Below are 18,536 nucleotides of genomic sequence, written 5' to 3' on the forward strand. Positions count from 1 at the left end.
CCGGAGTTGGTAGGGCAATGAGCCCGGTGGTAATGGTGAGATGCCTCAGGGACGAGGTAACCGAGGAGATTTCCGTGAGGATATCCTCGTCTCTCAGACGGGTGGTGAAGGTGGCCGCATCCTGCTCCTTTAAGGGGTGGAAGAGCGGCGGCGCAGAGGCCCTGAGAGAGGCTGCGCAAAATATGAGGAAGGCGACGCAAGTGCTGAGCGGACGGAACGCCCGTCTGCATCTCCTGTTGGAGGAGGAGAGACGGCGGAGGTGGAGGGCAGAGGCCTGCTGGAATGGCGCGGCCCTCCCTCTAGTCCTCCCGCATCCTCCACCGCGTGCCCCAGCGGTGGCAAATAAGCGGGGTGCGGCGGCGGTGGTGCGAGGCTCTACAAGCCCTTCCGCCCGCACTCCGTCCGCGCAGAGTTCCCCGTTCTCCACAGAGGACGAACTTCTGAGGAGGATTGGGGAAATGATTGACCGGAAGCTGGCCGCCTTCCGGGATGAGCTCCTCCCCGGTACAGCGGGCAGCAGGAACGCGGTGCCCCTCGACCAATACCGGTACAATCGGGGAAGGCGAAGGTGGGGGGAGCGAAGGCTCCGCCCACCGTGGGGGCTCCAGGGCCTCGGGTTGTGATCCCCAAGGGAGGAAGCGCACCCATAGTCCCGGTTCCCGCGTCATCCGCGGCACCGCCCCAAGGGGGGGGGGGTGTCGTGGAGCGAGGTGGTGGGACGGTGGGCGAGGAGGGCGGCGAGGAAGGCCTCGCAGGCGCAGCCTCCGTCCCCGCCGCCCGCGGCCAAAGGAAAGGACGCGAAGGCGCGACTTGGCCGCCCCTCTAAAACGGCAGTGGTAGCGCTGACCGTTGCGCAGGGGGGCGACCTGACACTCGCGGTGGCGATGGGGCTCACCTGGAACAATGTGTCACTGGAAGAGCTTGGCATCGCTTCCGTGAGGGCGAAGCGGGCCGTGACTGGGGGTCTCCTGCTGGAGATCCCCGGACCAGACGGCGGCGTGAAGGCGGACCGACTCGCCCAGAGGCTCCGGGAGCAGCTGGGCGAACGGGGTGTCCGGGTCGCCCGGCCCACGAAGCGCACGGAGATGCGCGTGTGTGGGCTGGACGACTCGATCACCGCGGAGGACGTGGCGCGTGCCCTAACAAGGGCGGGGGATTGCCCTGATGGGGACTTGCGGGTCAGGGAGATCCGCAGATCTCCTTCCGGCCTGGGGTCCGTGTGGGCCCGCTGCCCCCTCTCCACCGCCCATAAATTGCCGGAATCCGGGAGGGTTTTGGTGGGGTGGGTTTCGGCGCGAGTGGAGATACTCACGCCGCGCCCGCTCCAGTATCACCGCTGCCTCGAGTTGGGGCACGTGATGCAGTGGTGCACTTCGTCGGTGGACCGCAGCGGTCAGTGTTACCGCTGCGAAGCGAAAGACCACCGCGCGAGCCAGTGCTTGGCGGCCCCCCACTGCCCGCTATGTGCCGACATGGGGAGGCCGGCAGATCACAGGGTTGGGAGCAAAAAGTGCTCTCCCACCTCCCGGAAGAAGAGGGGGATTCGGCCCTCCCCGGTTCAGGCTCCGCAATTGGTGGCATCGTCCACAATGGTGGTGGACGGTGCCACGGGGACGGACAGGCGGGAGGAGACTGGGGCGGCCGCTAAGTAATGCCGCCCCGTCTTCTCCTCCAGGCCAACCTCAACCACTGCCGCGCGGCACAGGATATGATGTCCCAAGTCCTCGCGGAGTGGGGGGTTGGCCTGGCGGTCGCCGCCGAGCCGTACCGCTTCCTTGATCACCCTCATTGGCGGCGGTATGGGTAGGAGGCGACGGGTCCCCGCCTTCCTCCATCCTTGAGCGCGGTCGGGGCTTCGTCGCCGTGGACTGCGAGGGAGTCGCCGTGATGGGGTGCTACATCTCACCCCGCAGTGGCCACGCCGCGTTCGAGCAGTACCAGGCCGAGGTCGCGGCTTGCGTGCAGCGCTTCGCGGCGAGGCCGGTGCTGGTACTGGGGGAATTTAACGCCAACTCGCTGGCGTGGGGATCCCCCAGGACCTCCGTTCACGGTGGGATCCTGGGCGACTGGGCGGCCGGGCTCGACCTTCGGTTACTGAACCGGGGGTCGGGGCACACGTGTGTGCGGCAATATGGGGGGCCATCGTGGATATTGGATTCGGGACTCCCAACGCCGTGCGCATGGTGAAGGGATGGCAGGTGGTTGGGGGGGAGGGCAGAGACACTCTCGGACCACCGGTATATTGGAATGGTGGTGTCTGTACCCGGATGTATATCCCGACACCACCGCCCGGTTGGCGCCCCACCACCCCGCTGGGCGCCTTGGCGCCTGGACAAGGACGCTATGATGGCAGCTGCTCTCGCTGCAACTTGGCCACAGGGGGCGGCCGAGTTGCCGAGCATAACGGAGGAGGTCGCCCGGCTCGGGGGATTAGTCGCAAATATTTGCGACACGGCGATGCCCCGGGTCGGGCGGGCTTCTCCTCGCCGAGCGGTGTACTGGTGGTCGGCTGCGATCGCAGAATTGCGAGTCGCGAGTGTGCGCGCCCTACGCCAGTACACCCACGCGCCCCGTCGTCTACGATGAGGCGATGGCGTGGCGCGAGCGAGGGCAGATGACCTGTATGAGTCACACAGTACGGCTCGGGTTGCTCTGCAGGCCGCCATCAAATGGGCCAAAACCCGGGCATGGATGGAGCTCCTCCAATCCCTCGATGACGATCCTTGGAGGCGCCCGTATAAGGTGGAGCTAAACAAGCTCCGCCCGTGGGCGCCCCCTGACACCGAGGGTCTTGACACCCGGCTGCTGGAGTACGTGGTCAATACTCTCTTTCCAAATGGGGAGGGAGGATCACGTCCTCCGGCGGCGATGGCTGTCCCAATTGAGTGGGCGGCCGAGCGGGGGGTCTCGCAGGAGGAGCTGGCCACAGCCATCAAACGGCTCGAGGCTCGTAACACGGCCCCGGGGCCGGATGGTGTGCCTGGCCGGGTTTGGGTTCTGGTCCACGGCGTCCTTGGGGCCGACCGCAGGCGGTTGTTTGACCGATGCCTGAGGGACGAGCGATTCCCCCCTAGTTGGAGAGTGGCGAGGATAGTCCTCCTCCGGAAGGCGGGTCGGCCCGCAGAGCCTCCCTCAGGCATACCGGCCCGTCTGCCTCCTCGACGAGGTGGGCAAGCTTTACGAGCGCGTGATTGCCGCCCGCCTCGTGGAGCACCTGTCGCGGTGTGCCCACGGCCTGCCCGACTGCCAGTACGGCTTCCGGGAGGGTCGATCGACAATCGACGCGATAGGTCGCGTGAGGGCCCTCTCGGAATCGGCCGTCTCCTGGGGTAGGGTTGCTTTGGCAGTATACTTGGATATTGCCAACGCCTTTAACACCCTTCCCTGGAAAGAGATAAGGAGGGGGCTCGAAGATCATCGGGTCCCTCCTTATCTCAGGCCAGTCGTCGGGGATTATCTCCGTGGCAGGTGGATCGAGTATCCGGGCCGGGATGGAGATATGCGGAGGGAGGTGTTCTGCGGCGTTCCGCAGGGATCGGTCCTCGGGCCACTCCTGTGGAACGTCGCATACGATAAGGTGTTGCGGGCCGACCTCGCGGAGGGCGTCAGCGCCGTGTGTTATGCAGATGACACACTGGTGCTGGCCGTCGGGGCGCACTGGGGGAGGGCCAAGCGTCTCGCGGAGGAGGGGGCGCAGCGCGTCGTCGGTCGGATCAGGGGTATGGGGATGACGGTGGCGGTCCATAAGACCGAAGTTATAGCTTTCCATTCACCTCGGCAGGATCCGCTACGCCCTCTGATCCGGGTAGGTGTGGCTGATATAGAGGTGAAACCCCAGATGAGGTATCTGGGGCTGATCCTCGATAGCCACTGGCGATCCGAGGAGCATTTCCATTGCCTGTTCCCCCGGTTGGAGGGGATGGTCACGGCTTTAGGCCGAATACTAACCAACCTGGGGGTCCGGCTGGCAGAGTGCGCCGCCTCTATGTGGCAATGGTACAGTCGGTGGCCCTTTACGGGGCCCCCGTCTGGGCGGACAACCTGGCGGCCTCCCGGCGCAGCATGACGATGCTGCGTCCGGTGCAGAGGCGGATGGCGTTGCGGGTCGTCCGCGGGTACCGGACCGTGTCGCATGAGGCGGCGACGGTTCTTGCGGGGATGCCGCCCATAGACATCCTCGCGCGGTCGCACGCGGTGCTGTATCGTTACCGCGTCGACTGTCGCGCGGGGGTGGGAGCGGTCCCGGGAGCGTAGGAACCTGCTTGGGGCGATTTGAAGCGCCAGGCCCGGCAGTTCGTGATGATCGCGTGGCAGGAGCGCTTGGCTCTGCCAACCGCGGGGCACCGGATTGTCGGGGCTGTTCGGCCACTCCTGAGAGAGTGGTTGGACAGAGGCCATGAAAGCCTCACTTACCGGATGGCATAGGTGACCTGCGGGCATGGCAGCTTCGGGAGATACCTGTACCGGATAGGGAAGGAGCCGACGGCGCGTTGCTGCCATTGTGACGCTGAGCAGAACACGGCTGAACACACCCTCGAGATGTGCCCTGCATGGGAGAGGGAGCGCCGTGACCTGGTCGGCGTCATCGGAAGGCACCCTCGGTGGCATGGAGCGGCCACCAGCCACCAGCCACCAGCCACCAGCCGCCGAGGGGTAGAAATGGGGTCGCGGGCGGTTGCGAGTTGGGGCTCGCATCCGCCACAGAACGCAGCCCCGAGACAGAAGGCGGTAGGACGGAGTGACCTCGTCCTGCCGCCATGAGATAGCGTGACAGCCAGGAGGAACTTTTTGTCCCCCCATGGATGGGCGCACAGCGCAGGCACGTGGAGGTAACCGGAAGTATGCTTCGAGCGATTCCCGGTATCCTCCCAAATCGTGCGGAAGGGTCACCGTGGTGTTTTTAGTGGGTAGCGCCCACGCCCGTCAGTCCATGGGCGCGGGGAATCCCACACACCCCTCCCGCCTCTCCCCAAAGAGGTGGAAGGGAGTCTTACGAAGATTTTCCCCACGAAGAAAAAAAAAAAGAAGCTAGTATGCAAGCAGTAAGCTAGTAAGCGAGGAGGAAGCTAGTAAGGAAGCAGTATGCTAGTAAGCGTGCAGTAAGCTAGAAAGCATGCAGCTGGCTAGTAAGAAATCCGTTAGCTATTGAGCATGCAGCAAACTAGTAAGCAAGGAGTAAGCTAGTAAGCAACCAGTGAGATAGAAAGCAGGCAGTATGCTAGTTAGCAAGGAATAAGCTAGAATGCAAGGAGGTGACTAGTAAGAAAGCAATTAGCTAGTAAGAAAGCAGTATGCGAGTATACCAGCAGTTAGCTCGAAAGCAAGCTGCAAGCTAGCAAGCAAGCAGGAAGCGAGAAAGCTAGCAGAATGCTAGTAAACCAGCAGTAGGTTAGTAAGCAAGCAGGAAGCAGGTAAGGAAGCACTAAGTTAGGAAGCAAGCAGAAAGCTAGTAGGTAAGCAGTAAGCGAATAAGCTAGCACTAAGCTAGAAAGCAAGCAGGAGGCTAGTAAGCAAGCTGTAAGCTAGGAAGCAAGCATCAACCTAGTAAGCATGCAGTAAGCTAGTAGGCAAGAAATGAGCTAGTAAGTGAGCAGGGGGCTAGAATGGAAGCGGTATGCTAGAAAGCAATCTGCATGCTAGTAACAAAGCAGCTAGCTTTTGAGCAAGCAGCAAACTAGTAAGCAAGGAGTAATCTTGTAAGCAAGCATTAAGATAGAAGGCAAGCAGTAAGCTCGGAAGCAAGTTGTGAGCTATTAAGCGAGCAGGAAGCTAGTAAGGAAGCAGCATGTTAGTAAGCAAGCAGTAACCTAGTAGGCAAGCAGTGAACTAGTAAGCGAGCAACGAGGTAGTATGCCAGCAGTATGCTAGTAAGCAAGCAGTAAGCTAGCAGTAAGCTAGTAAGCAAGCAGTGAGCTAGAAAGCGAGCTCGGCGCTAGTAAGGGAGCAGTATGCTAGTATGCAAGCAGTAAACTAGACAGCAACTGGTATGCTAGTATGCAAGTAGCAGGCTAGAATGAAAGCAATTAGCTAGTAGGAGAGCAGTGTGCTAGAAAGGAAGCAGTAGGCGAGTAAGCAAGAAGTAGGCTAGAAAGCAAGCAGTGAACAAGTAGGCGCGCAGTGAGGTAGTAAGCTAGCAGTAATCTAATAAGCAATCAGCGAGCTAGTAAGCAAGCAGGAAGCTGGTAAGGAAGCAGTAAGCTAGTAAGCATGCACTTAGCTAATAAGCAAGACGTAAACTGGTTAGAAAGCAGTTAGTTTGCAAGCTACTAGTAACCTAGTCAGCTAGCAGTGTCCTAGTAAGCGAGCAGTGAGCTAGTAAGCGAGCAGGAGGCTAGTAAGCATCCAGTAAACTAGTAAGCAAGCAGCGAGCTAGTAAGCAAGCAGTGAGCAAGTAAGCAAGCAGGAAGCTAATAAAGAAGCAGTATGCTAGTAAGTTAGCAGTAAGCTAGTGAGCAAAAAGTACTCTACTAAGCAAGCAGCAGGCTAGTCAGAAAGCAGTTAGCTAGTAGGAAAGCAGTAAGCTAGTTGGCAAGCAGTAAGTCTGTAAGCAACCAGTAAACTGGTATGAAAGCATGCAGCTACCAAGGATGCTGTAAGCTAGAAGGCAGGCAGTAAGCTTGTAACAAGCAGTAAGTTAGTAACAAAGCAGTAAGTTAGTAACAAAGCTGTAAGATAGTAAACAAGCAGAAATCCAGTAAGCAAGCGGTAAGCTAGAGAGCAAGCAGTGAGCTAGTAGACAACAGGTAAGCTAGTGAGCAAGCAGCTGGCTAGTATGGAAAAATTAGCTACTAAGAAAGCGGTATGCTAGAAAGCAGGGAGCAGGCTAGTAAGGAAGGAGTTAGCTATAAGCAAGCAGCCAGCTTATCACAATGCAATAAGATACCAACAAAGCAGTAAGCTAGTAAGCAAGCAGTAAGCCAGAAAGCAAGCAGCAGGCTATAAGCAAGCAGTAAGCGATTAAGCTAACAGAAAGCTAGTAAGAAAGCAGTGAGCGAGTAAGCGAGGTGGAAGCTAGTAAGGAAGCAGTATGCTAGTACGCAAGCTGTAAGCTTTAAGACAATCAGCAAGTTAGTAAGCGTGCTGTATGCTAGAATGCAAGCGGCAGGCTAGTAAGAAAGCAGTTAACTAGTAAGGAAGCTGTATGGTAGTAGGCAAACAGTATGCTAGAAAGCAAGCAGGAAGCTAGTCAGCAATCAGTAAGCTAGAAAGCAAGCAGCAAGCTAGTAAGCAAGCAGTAAGCGAGTAAGCTTGCTGTCAGCTAGTAAGCAAGCAGTGAGCTAGTAAGCGAGGAGGAAGCTAGTATGAAAGCAGTATGCTAGTATACAAGCTGTAAGCTAGTAAGAAAGCACCATGCTAGTATACAAGCTGTAAGCTAGTAAGAAAGCACCATGCTTGCAAGCAAGCAGTGAGCTAGTAAGCAATCCGCAAGCTAGTAGGAAAGCAGTTATCTAGTAAGAAAGTAGTATGCTAGTAAGGAAGCAGTACGCTAGTAGGCGAGCAGTAAGCTAGTAAGCACGCAGTAAGCTAGTAAGCAGCCAGTAAGCTAGTAAGCAAGCAATAAGCTAGAAGGCACGGAGCAGGCTAGTAAGATAGCAGTTAACTAGTGTTTAAAGGTGGGCATAATGCCGGGCGATTGTCCTCGGCCACGATTACCGTTAATTCTGTTAGCGTACAATAATCGGGAGGTTATCTCTAAGAGAATTTGTACAGCGAGCAGTGATAGGAAAACGCGTTTATTACGCGTCAATCCGCGCAGTCTTACGTAGACTTCCAACTAGAGCGGATCGGCTCCCGATTGCACTCGAACGGAAAGATTTACAAAAGGAGAGTTCTCATTGTTTAATATTCAGAACGATTCTGCCTGTAGTTAAAGGGTGTAAAGAGTAGATGTTCAGTCTGGTGCGGGTCCACTGATTGACCTCGCACAGCTGAGAATTTGGTAAAACTCGAGAAAAGTGTGGAAATAATCCGCCTTTTCCTTGACAAACGTATCGGTTTAGATTCGGTCAAGTACGCCCCGGAATCTTGTATGGGATTTCCCAAATCGAGAATCCACGAATTCAGTCCTGCGACAGGAGATCGAGAAAATACACCAGTAAGGTGTTCGATATCCTGTGGAGTGATCGAGACTATACACCAGTAAGGTGTTCGATCCCTCCGTGCAGAATTGAGCGGTCGTGTCGATCGTATAAACGATCGAGACATAAGATAGTTGGCAAAATTACGATTCAATTTTCTTGTGATTACCGCCAGGCTGAGGAGACACCAAAGGGAGGCACCTACGTGGTGAACCATCCAGGTGGGTCCATTGTAGTCGGGTCGACGTCCACAAAGGACGCCTGACTATTCCGGTCTGCGAGTCCTTACTCCTACAGATCCCGCCGGTGTAGCGTTTAGAGGAGCACCTATGCGGAGGAGTAACGGAGTCGTGGGTCAGGCCCCCACGTGGTTCAAATACTGCTAAGTGACAACGAATAGATGTGCAACGTGCAGTGAACCACGTGCAGTCGGGCTCCGTAGTGCAACCCCTGACCAATAAGTCGTCTGTTGAAACAGCCAAGAGCAGCCACAGTTCGACGGTTGGGCTGTTGCACTGCACTGCGTTTCGACGCATAGACTCAGTGGACAGACTCACGGGAAAAGTGCATTTGGAGCCTTACAACCTCCACTTGCAATCCCGTCCACAAGGTAATCCACTGCAAACGGCGTAGATAAGGAATTGATTCTTTATCAAAAGCCAAAATTAAAAATACAGTCCACTAGAGAGCTCGTACATTACGAGCGAGCGTAATTCTCCGCTCCTATACATTCGAATCCCGAAGCCACGAGCGTGAGGACACAAACGCGGCATAGATACGTATAACGTGTTTACGTGTGTCTAACACATAGCCGTGTTTTTCTGATTATAGGAACCATGACCTACCTCAACCCGGCGAGTTCGGCGACCGGCGCAGACGATGCAGGCAACGTCCTTCTTCTTTATTATTTCATAATTTATTTTTCGTTTTCTTAACATTTATTCAAATTGTTTACTATTGTAATAAAAGTTCAGCGTAGAAGGCCGACGAAAAGAAAACCAGACGCCCATAATAATTTTCCCTGAAAACTTCTGTACCACTATCCGGTCCTCGTCGTTAAAAGCATCAGCTTTTTAACAGCTAGTAAGCAAGCAGTAAGCTAGTAAGCGAGAAGGAAGCTGGTAAGCGAGTAGTAATCTGGTAAGCAAGCAGGTAGATAGTAAGGAAGTAGTAAGCTAGTAAGCAAGCAGTTAGCTAGTAAGCAAGCAACAAGCTAGAAAGCAAGCAGTGAGATTGTAAGCCAAATAGAAGCTAGTAAGGAAGCTGTGTAATAGCAAGCAAGCAGTAAGCTAGAAAGCAAGCAGCAAGCTAGTAAGCAAGCAGTAAGCTAGAAAGCAAACAGCAGGCTATTAGGAAAGCAGTTAGCTATTCAGCTAGCAGTAAGCTAGAAAGGATGAAGTTTGACTGTAAGCAAGTTGTGTGCTAGTATGCAACCAGTAATCTAGTAGGCAAGCAGTAAGCTGGTAAGTTAGCTGTATGCTAGTATGCAAGCACATAGCAAGTAGTGAGCTAGTAAAAAAGGAGTATGCTACTAAGCAAGCAGTAAGCTGGTAAGCAAGCAGAATTCTACTATGCGTGGAGGTGCTAATAAGAAAGCAGTAAGCGTGTCAGCTTTCTGTAAGCTAGTAAGGAATCGGTAAGCTAGTTTGCAAGCAGTGAGCTAGTAAGAAAGCAATATGCCAGTAAGCAAGCAGTAATCTTATATGCAAGCAGTAAGCTAGTAAGCAAGCAGTGAGCATTAAAGGAAGCAGTAAGCTAGAAAGCAAGGAGCAGGCTATTATGAAAGCAGTTATCTAGTAAGCAAGAAGTAAGCTAGTAAGGAAGCACTAAGCTAGAAAGCAAGCAGCAGGCTAGTAAGCAAGCAGTAGGCGAGTAAGCTAGAAGTAAGCTAGTAAGCAAGCAGTAAGCTAGTAAGCAAGCAGTGGGCTGGTAATCTAGCGGGAAGGTAGTAAGGAAGCACTAAGCTAGAAAGCGGGCAGCAGGCTAGTAAGCAAGCAGTAAGCTAGTAAGCAAGCACTAAGCTTAAAAGGCAAGCAACAAGCTAGTAAGCAAGCAGCAAGCTAGTAAGCAAGCAATAAGCTAGTAAGCAAGCGGTAATCGACTAAGCTAGCAGTAAGATACTAAGCAAGCAGTAGGCCGGTAAGCAAGCAGTAAGCTAGTAACAAAGCAGGAAGGTAGTAACAAAGCAGTAAGGTAGTATCAAAGCTGTAAGCTAGTAAGCCAGCAGCTGGCTAGTAAGAAAGCTGTTAGTTAAGAAGAAAGCAGGTATGTAATAAGAAAGCAGTTAGGTAGTAAGCAAGCATTAAGCTAGTAAGGAAGCAGTTAGCAATTAAGCATGCAGTAAGCTAGTAAGCAAGCAGTAATCTAGTAAGCAAGCAATGAGCTTGTAAGCGAGATGGGAGCTAGTAGCATAGCAGTAATCTAGTAAGCAAGCGGTATGCTGGTTGGAAAGCTGTTAGCTAGTAACCAAGTAGTAAGCTTGTAAGCAAGCAGTGAGCTAGTAAGCAAGGGGTGAGATTGTAAGCGAGGTGAAAGCTAGTAAGCAAACAGTAAGCTTGTAAGCAAGCAGTAAGCTGGTAAGAAAGCAGATAGCTAGTAAGAAGGTAGTAAGCTAGTAAGCAAGTAGTAAGATTGTAAGCAAGCAGTGATCTGGCATGTGTGCAGGGAGCTAGTAGCACAGCAGTAATATAGTAAGCAAGCAGCGGGCTAGTAAGGAAGCAGTTAGCTATTGAGCAACCAGTAAACTACTAAGCAAGCAGTAGGCTAGTAAGCAAGCAGTAAGCTTGTAGGCAAGCAGTAAGCTAGTAAACAAGCAGTTAGCAATTAAGCATGCAGTAAGCTAGTAAGTAAGCAGCAGGATAGTCAGAAAGCAGTTAGCTAGTAAGAACACATTGCGCTACTAAGCAAGTGGTAAGCTAGGAAGCAAGCAGCAAGCTAGGAAGCAAGCAGTAATCTAGATAGCAGTTAGCATTTAAGCAAGCAGTAAGCTGGTATGCAAGCTGTAAGCTAGTATGCAAGCAGCGGGCTAGTCAGGAGGCAGTAATCTAGTAGGCAAGGAGGAAGCTAGTAAGGAAGCATTCGGCTGCGAAGAAAGCAGTAAGTTAGTAAGCGTGCAGTGAGCTAGTGCGAAAGCTTTTAGTTAGTAAAAAAGCAGCAAGCTGGTAAGAAACAATTAAGCAAGTAATCAAACAGCAGACTAGTAAGGAAGCAATTAGCAAGTAAGAAAGCGGTATGCAAGTAAGCCAGCAGTGAGCTAGTAAGCCAGCAGTAAGCTAGTAAGGAAGCAATAAGCTTGTAAGCAAGCAGTAAGGTTGTACGGAACCAGGTAGCTAGTAAGGAAGTAGTAAGCTTGTAAGCAAGAAGTAAGTTAGTACGCAAGCAGTGAGCTTGTAAGCGAGCGGGAAGCTAGCAAGAAAGCAGTAAACATGTAAGCTTGCAGTAAGCTAGTAAGCAAGCAGTAAGCTAGATAGCAAGCAGGGAGATAGTAAGCAAGCTGTGAGCTAGTAAGTGAGGAGGAAGCCAGTAAGCAAACAGTGAGCGAGTAAGCTAGCAGTATGCTGGTAAGAAAGCATTATGGTAGTAAGCAAGCAGAAAGCTAGAAAGCAAGAAGCAAGCTAGTAAGCAAGGAGTAAGCCAGTCAGCAAACAGTGAGCTAGTAAGCGAGGAGGAAGCTAATAAGCAAGCAGTAAGCGAGTAAGCGAGCAGGAAGCTAGTATGGAAGCAGTACTCTAGTAAGGAAGCTGTAAACTGGTAAGAAAGCTGTTAGCTAGTAGGAAAGCTTTATGCCAATCAGCGTGCTGTATGTTAGAAAGCAAGCAGCAAGCTAGTAAGCTGGCAGTAAGCCAGAATGCACGGAGCAGGCTAGCAAGAGAGCAGTTAGCTATTGAGCATGCAGTAAGCTATTAAGCAAGCAGTAACCTGGTGAGAATGCAGTTTTCTAGTAAGGAAGTAGTAGGCTAGTATGCAAGCAGTAAGTTAGTAAGAAAGCACTGAGCTATTAGGCGAGCAGGACGCTAGTGAGGAAGCAGTATGCTAGTAAGCAAGCAGTAAGCTGGTAAGAAACAATTACGCTAGTAGTCAAACAGCAGAATAGTAAGGAGGCAATTAACAGGTAAGAAAGCGGTATACTAGTAAGCAAGCTGTACGCTAGAAAGCTAGCAGCAAGCTAGCAAGCAGACAGAAAGCCAGTAGGCGTGCATGAAGCTAGTAAGCCACAATTAAGCCAGCGAGCATGGAGTAAGCGTGTAAGCTAGCAGTAAACTAGTAAGGTGCAGTGAGCTAGTAGGAATGTATTAAGGCCGTAACAAAGCTGCAAGCTAGTAAGCAAGCAGTAAGCAGGTAAGCAAGCAGGAAGCTTTTAAGCTAGCGGTAATTTAGCAAGCAAGCGGGGAGCTTGTATGCAAGCAGTAAGCTAGTTAGCAAACGTGTGAATTTGTAAGAAAGCAGCAAGAGTCCTCTGGTCGGTTACGTACCTCGAAATCAACACTGTTTAACGAATTTTTATGCTATGTTCAAATACCTCGAATTAATGCGATATTTAAACACGTATGTTTCATTTACTACCAAAACCGTAAGTATTATCGCCTTTCTCTACTTTCTATGACCTTCAATGACCTTGTGTAATAGGTCGTTGAACTCGTTTTAAGATCCTCTATCGTGATACGGAAGCAAAAACATACCGATCCATTTAAAAAAATGGATGTGACCTTCAAATATCCGAAGTACGTCCATCTGCAAAAAAACTATTATCGCCACCCAATAGCGCCCTTCGTACTGTGCAATTTACTTTAGCAAACATTTCTGTGAAACTTATAGTTTCGAAGATATCTGAGGTGCTAATAGTTACTGCCCCACCCTGTATAATTCGCGAATTATGAAGATGTCACTACATAATAAGTCTTTATATTTCAAATTAGAAACTATGAGGTTTTTATTTAATCTCGAGCATTGTGTCGACCACACATATTCGTAGCTTTTCGAAAATACGCATCTTGTTCACAGGAAAATTTTCAAATTTTTGACACCGTGTTACAACGGCATGATGTCGTTGGTGAAACTACAGCAAGCTTTGCAAAGTAGGATGCCTTTGTTCTTCATGTTCTTCGAAATCTTCGCTGACCATCCCAATTCTTCCATGCATGTGTCATTGGCTGAGCCGTGCCAGTTCCCCTTCTTCTTTAGACCCATCATTCGACTAGTCCATATCACTTTAACATGTAGGATACCACTTTTGAACGTGTATGGTACCACTTTTGAACGTGTATTGTCCAACTTTTGAACGTGCCTCATACCACTTTAAACATTAATCGTACCACTTTGAACGTGTATGGTACCCCGTTTGAACATATATGGTACTACTTTTACATAATAATTATAACTATCGTCTTAATCTAGAGTACATCACGTGCAGGAGGTTGGATGGGAGAGATGAAAAAAATCATTTTTTATATGTATTAAAAAATTGATTATATTTTACTTTCTTTATGCATTTCTCTCTGGCGTTTGGACCACCAGTTGAATATTTTAAATACATTTTGCAAGGCACAGTGCTTTGCGTGTCTGCCACATCGTAAGGTATTAAGTGCATTTAGCTTTTTTAGAGATATGATATCCTCGTAGTCCATGTCCAGTGTCTCAATGATCACACTCGCTCTCGTATTTTCATCGAGGAAATCCACAAGCCAGTCTCGTTTCTGCAGCCCTTTAACATATGCGATATGCGGTGCGTCATCTTCTTGATCGACCACATGAACAACAGCTTTCGTAATTAGCTGTTTAGCCATACTGTACGGAACGTCTCCATCTTCCCACCGTAGCCCGTGATGTTTTGTCGTCAACCACCGGATGCATGATTTGTCAGATTCCGTAAGAAGATATCGCGGTATCGAACTCCCAAATATATAATGCGAGAGAATTGTTCCTTTTCGTAGGACAGCCAGTTCCTTCACCACAAACCTTCCATCAACGATGAACCCTTGCAGGTCAACAAATGTTGGTACGGTCATTATCGGAACAATTTAGAGATCCGCTCACTTCCAAAACATGCGGGAGAATGTGGTCTTTCTCGTAAAGCATCTCGATTTTCATGATGAAATACGAATTTGGCACACGAGAAGGCAGGTAAGTAGTGTTGGGATTTAATTGATTTTGCGCACCACGTTTGTCAGCGGATTGTATTCAACCACCCGATCATGCAAAATGAGACAGTAGGCTGTAGTATTTACCGGCACATTCTCTTTACAATCGAATTCTATGCTTACGTCCACGGTGCTATTCTTGATCGACTCATTTTGTCGCGAGCAGTCAATCACCACGAGGGGGCCAAATTGTAAAAATTGGGCAATGGTGAATAATGCCTCGTTGCAACTATGTCCGTAATACGATTTACGGAAATGCGTATACATGTTAAACAAGATGGCGTGCCTATTCTTGTCAAAGTCCAAGTTCATGTCATCGTACAGATAAAATTCCGAGTTGAGAAAAAGTTTTACATTGGTCAATTTGCAGTGGTCAAACCGAGTAGCATCTTCGGTTATCACATTCTTTCGAGCAGTTTATAGAGCAAAGACAACATATCGCGGCTTCTCCAGCTGTGCGGCTGTCTTGACGGCCCACGAATGCTTGGTCGTGCTCTGTAAAAGAGGATACTTGTACAGATCCCACGAGCGAAAACTAATGCTCAGGTTTTGCTCACTTTCCAAAGCATGTAGCAGCGATAGCTTATTAACATCGTTTAGCGTTACATGAGGCATCCGCCATTGCACTTTAAGTAATTCAATTTCTGGTTTCAACGTTGGAGGTCCAATTAGAGAATTGTTATCGTTGCGCGATCGTATTAAAATCAATTCGTGACGCGCATTAATCACCATCCGTTTGTAGTCCTCGCAAAATCCCAGCAAATATTTGAGCGGGACGCAAAAATTGAAATGATTTTTCACTACTAGCTCATCGTGTCGTTTCAAGCTCCATCCAGCATTCTCCATATTTTTGTCTTCATCGGATGTCAGTGATACATAATTTTTGAGCGTGCTAGTTATTCCAACGTTTCTGTTGCGATCAATCTCCACACCATTCAGCTCATATCGAATCTCATCAAATATGAACGCCATGCAATTATTTCCCAACATTACCGTTGAAGCATCATTTGGCTTATGTATCGTCAATTTCCCCTCCACGTAGAGGAAACTTTCACATGGCAATGTGTATAAATCTTGCTGTTGTATAGGTATTCTTATCTCATTACTGTGTCCAAATGTCGTGTTAACGTATGAGTTGTATGTGTGAGTCTTGAGCTTAATAATGCGATCATCAAACATTGGCTTCCCTCCAATGCTTAGAATGTCAGCCATTTTCAACTTAAAAGCGCACAATGAATCCCAATGATTTCAAAAATGCAATGTTTGCAGCACTGAGCCCCTTCGTTTTAGCGTAATTAAAGTTGTTACTGTTGCTGTTGCTGTTGTTGTTGTTGTTGTAGACAATTTCGTTTGGAAGAAACGTGTTTCTGGAATCGTTCAACGCAAGCATCTCATTCGTTCGTTCGCACCACAGGTATTATCGTCGTCGTCGCACGTGCAATCTGATGGTAATCTCTTCACCTCGAAAATCTAGCAATCGTCCGTCTTGATCCACAACGCGTATCGTTAGATCCGTAATGATTCGTGCGGTGATTGGAAGGTAAATGATCTGTGCAGGCGTTTCCGATATCTTATATCCTGGCGGGACTCTCGGAGAAAATTCATGTATCGTATGTACGCGCTTCCCATTGTTGTAAGCACCAGCGGTCGCACTACATTCAACGCGAATAATGTTTACACTCATGATATTAATCGGGTCGTCCGATTCGTGCCACTGTCCTGATTTCAATACCCGATTCGCCGAGAATCCCAAAAGCGATCCAATGTTATTGGGTTTCGTAAAGTCTACGGCAAACGAGCAGTACAGCTCGCTTTTCATGGTGTTGTTGGTGGGACGCAACACCATAGGATGCACATCATTGTCAGCATCATTGGTACCATCGAGATTTTAAGGATATCGCTCGAGTAATCGCTGCTTCAAATACTTGGCAATGGCGTCTAATTCGTAAGAGCCGTGGGGAATTGTAATGTATTCATGGTCGGTGTCAACGCTGTTGTTGTTGTTGTTGTTGGTGGTGGTGGTGTCATAGTTTGTGGTGAAGTAGAATTTATCGTTGCTCGAGTCGATGTTTGGTATTGTATGATACGTTTCAAAGGTTGTTAGACGAAGCTCGTAATCATCGTCGCTCAAATCCATAGGTGGAAAGTAACTTACAGCGAGGATGCTACTCTTGCCAGTTAGATCAATGTTAACGACATATTCCGAGAAACTGCTCGGTTAGTACTGAATCAGTGTGGCGGGGAGTCAATCCTTAAATTTGGTGCTAATCGTTTGTAGAAAGCGTAGACATAGTTGTCCACAATTGCTCAGATCATACTCCTGATAAGACGTTCGATTGTATTCAATTTTCACATCATCATCATTATCCAAATATTGTGTCAATTCCTTAGGCGGTCAAAGATGGCCAAAGCTGTTGAAGTATACAGCTCGGTGCCCTCTCTTCGCATACGCCACCCAATGAGTCCCAGGTCCCTCGACATTGTCCAAATTCACGATACCGCTCTCGTTTCGACGTACTCCTCCGGTTGGTAGCGCGTTGCGCATAAAAACACCTCTAAAGAATGGAATACGCATACGTTTTGCCAACTCATTCAATTGCATGTCGGTAGTTACACCCACAGGCATTTTTATTGTCTTTTCGGCGTTTTTTTTTTCTTCGTTTCGAGATTCCCTGTCCGCGCTTGTATGGTGTCAGATAAAGTCTACGACCTTCCATGGAGCGATTATGACGCTGCATTTCCTGCAGCTGACGTTGCGCTGCCTTATTATCGTTTACCGCCTTGGCGATCCCCGCCGCTCCGCCAGCTAATGATCCGAGAACACCTAGCAGCGGGAGAAATGGTAATATACCACCCCGTTTGGCCACTGGAAGAATACGCTTTTGCGATGCTTTTCTTACAGTCCTTTTGCGGGGTTTTGATTTCATCCCCATTCCGATTTTCGTCTTGGCCTTCATAGCTGCCCAAACAGCTGTAGCAGCTCCTCTTTCACCCAGAGTCGAGTCTCGCGCAACGATGCGTTTTCGCGCTTTGTCAGCGAGTACGTTATCTGCTGCGTGCCTTTCGCGGAGGTCGTTGCTACGCGAATATGCAATATCGTGTTCGCGACACGCTGCGTCCAACGGATTGATGCCTTGATCACCTCTAGCCAATCGTTTTGCCAGATGAGTTCCTGGACCACAAAACTGGTATCCTGGGATATGTAATTCGATAGGTAGTGCGTTTATCGCTCGATTTAACAAACCACCGCCTTTCTTTACTCTCGTCAGCGACATTCGCTGCAGTTTTTAATCAGTGGTGCTGGACCGTCGATATGCGTTCGCTGCCAAGGGCGATTATAATGTTCCAGACACCTACGATACTGCCGAACCTCAGAATCGGCTTTTATATGCTCGGAGAGTCTATCCCACAACTGCTCAATGTGTCTGCCAAATTCGTAGAGTAGAATAATCTTTGGTATATATTTCAGCTGTTCAGATGTCGTGTCTCGAATGTCACAATTATCCGACAGAACGAGAAGCATTTCGAATACTGAGCTGTTTTGCTTCGACGTGGGTCTATAAATAGGGCGCGTCGTCGTTTCAACGTATCAAAATCAATTTCGCGGTTCGTAAAGAGAGAGAGGGAGCATGCGATTCGTGCGACAACCTGTGACGATACGCGTCTTAAATTTCGACGATAAATCGCAAATGATGTCTTCGAAACAAAGACGCAAACATGGTAGCATGCTACCAAACACTATACGTTGCATCATTTGTGGTCCATCAAATTGTGGAAAGACCAACGTGCTAGTGAGCTTGTTGGAAAGTCCTCACGGCGTTCGCTTCGAGAACGTGTACGTGTATTCCAAGTCGTTGCAACAACCGAAATATCAGTATTTGGAGAATTTATTGGCTCCGATAGATGAAATTGGTTACTTTACGTTTTCAAATAACACTGACGTCATCCCACCGAGCGAATCGCTTCCGAATTCCATTTTTATCTTCGATGACGTGGCATGCGACAAGCAAGATACGATACGAGAATACTTTGCAATGGGGCGCCACTCGAACGTTGATTGTTTCTATCTCTGTCAGACATATGCAAAGATTCCCAAACATCTTATACGTGAGAATGCAAATCTACTGATTCTGTTTAAGCAGGATGGCACCAACTTGAAACATGTGTACAACGATCACGTAAAGATTGACATGTCTTACGATGCTTTCTGCGCTTTGTGTCGTAATTGTTGGCAACGGGAGTATGGTTTCATGGTGATAGACAAGGATAGCGCGATGTCCAATGGACGTTATAGAAAGGGATTTAACGAGTTTGTGATACC

The 18,536-nt window shown here is 49.6% G+C and overlaps 1 protein-coding gene across 1 annotated transcript; it reads right to left on the reverse strand.

Moving 5' to 3' along the window:
- Positions 1-14,632: 14,632 nt before the first annotated feature.
- LOC143350743 (uncharacterized) lies at positions 14,633-15,427 on the reverse strand. The gene has a single exon (XM_076782755.1). It carries the CDS (start codon positions 15,425-15,427, stop codon positions 14,633-14,635), a length of 795 nt encoding a protein of 264 aa, XP_076638870.1.
- Positions 15,428-18,536: the final 3,109 nt, after the last annotated feature.

The sequence above is a fragment of the Colletes latitarsis genome, unplaced genomic scaffold (assembly GCF_051014445.1).
Source record: "Colletes latitarsis isolate SP2378_abdomen unplaced genomic scaffold, iyColLati1 scaffold0028, whole genome shotgun sequence".
In the NCBI taxonomy this organism is placed as follows: Eukaryota; Metazoa; Arthropoda; class Insecta; order Hymenoptera; family Colletidae; genus Colletes; species Colletes latitarsis.